The 808-nt window shown below is 60.8% G+C and overlaps 1 protein-coding gene across 1 annotated transcript in view; it reads left to right on the forward strand.

Annotated features, from left to right (window-relative positions):
- LOC104491798 (ras GTPase-activating-like protein IQGAP2) overlaps window positions 1–808 on the forward strand; it is a gene marked incomplete at its 3' end in the record, with an annotated part of 5,660 nt that overhangs the window by 4,376 nt on the left and 476 nt on the right. The window contains exons 9-11 of the mRNA XM_010134266.1: window positions 58–218; window positions 421–545; window positions 732–805. Of these exons, the coding sequence (XP_010132568.1) occupies window positions 58–218; window positions 421–545; window positions 732–805 (360 nt within the window). The remainder of the gene's footprint in view (window positions 1–57; window positions 219–420; window positions 546–731; window positions 806–808) is intronic.

Raw genomic sequence — 808 nt, forward strand, 5'->3', positions numbered from 1 at the left:
GGTGCCTCTGCTGGGATGGGGGTGCAGGGGGGGTCAGTGTCTGCCTGCCCCACACAGGGAGAGCTGGTGCAGGAGGAGCTGTTCGTGGCCGTGGAGATGCTTTCGGCCGTGGCACTGGTTAACCGAGCCTTGGATGCTGGGGACCCCGACGGGCTCTGGAGCAGCCTGGTCAGCCCTGCCCTGGGCCTCTCGGGGGTGGAGTATGCAAATGCACAGCGGTAAGGAGACGGTCACTGTTTTGGGGGTCAGTGGTGCGGAGCAATCCCTTGGGAGGGGACAGTGAGGGGGTCTGGGCTTTGTGAGGACTTGTTTCACCAGCCCCCCTGCCCTGTGCCTCACCTTTTCTCCTTTGAAAAGCAAGGCAGCTGGCTCTGTTCCTGCTTAAATGTGCCGAGCCAGTGTCCTGTGTCTCCTCTGCAGGTATTTTGAGAGCTTACTGCAGCTGAAAGGCCACTCTAGGGAAGCGGGAGCTGAGTTCCTGAGCTGGAGTGACATTCAGGACAGTGTCAGTAACACCAACTCGTCGGTGCAAGATGAAAATGACCGTGAGTCCTGCCCACGCGGGGTTGGGTCGAGCAGGGGGTCCCCCAAACTTTCCAGAAGAGAGGTTGTGCAGGGAGCCCAGCCCTGACAAGACACTAGAGAACCTCAGGCTACTCTGGAGCTGTGACTCTATCGGTTGTCTGGAGCACTGGGCGAGCTGAACCGTGTGTTCCTCCCCTCCTACGCAGGAGTCCTCGCTGTCCGGCTGATCAACGAGGCCCTGGTGCAGGCGGACCCTGAGAAGACGCTGGCGGGGGTGCTGGTG

Source organism: Buceros rhinoceros, unplaced genomic scaffold (assembly GCF_000710305.1).
Source record: "Buceros rhinoceros silvestris isolate BGI_N320 unplaced genomic scaffold, ASM71030v1 scaffold23604, whole genome shotgun sequence".
NCBI classification, from domain to species: domain Eukaryota; kingdom Metazoa; phylum Chordata; class Aves; order Bucerotiformes; family Bucerotidae; genus Buceros; species Buceros rhinoceros.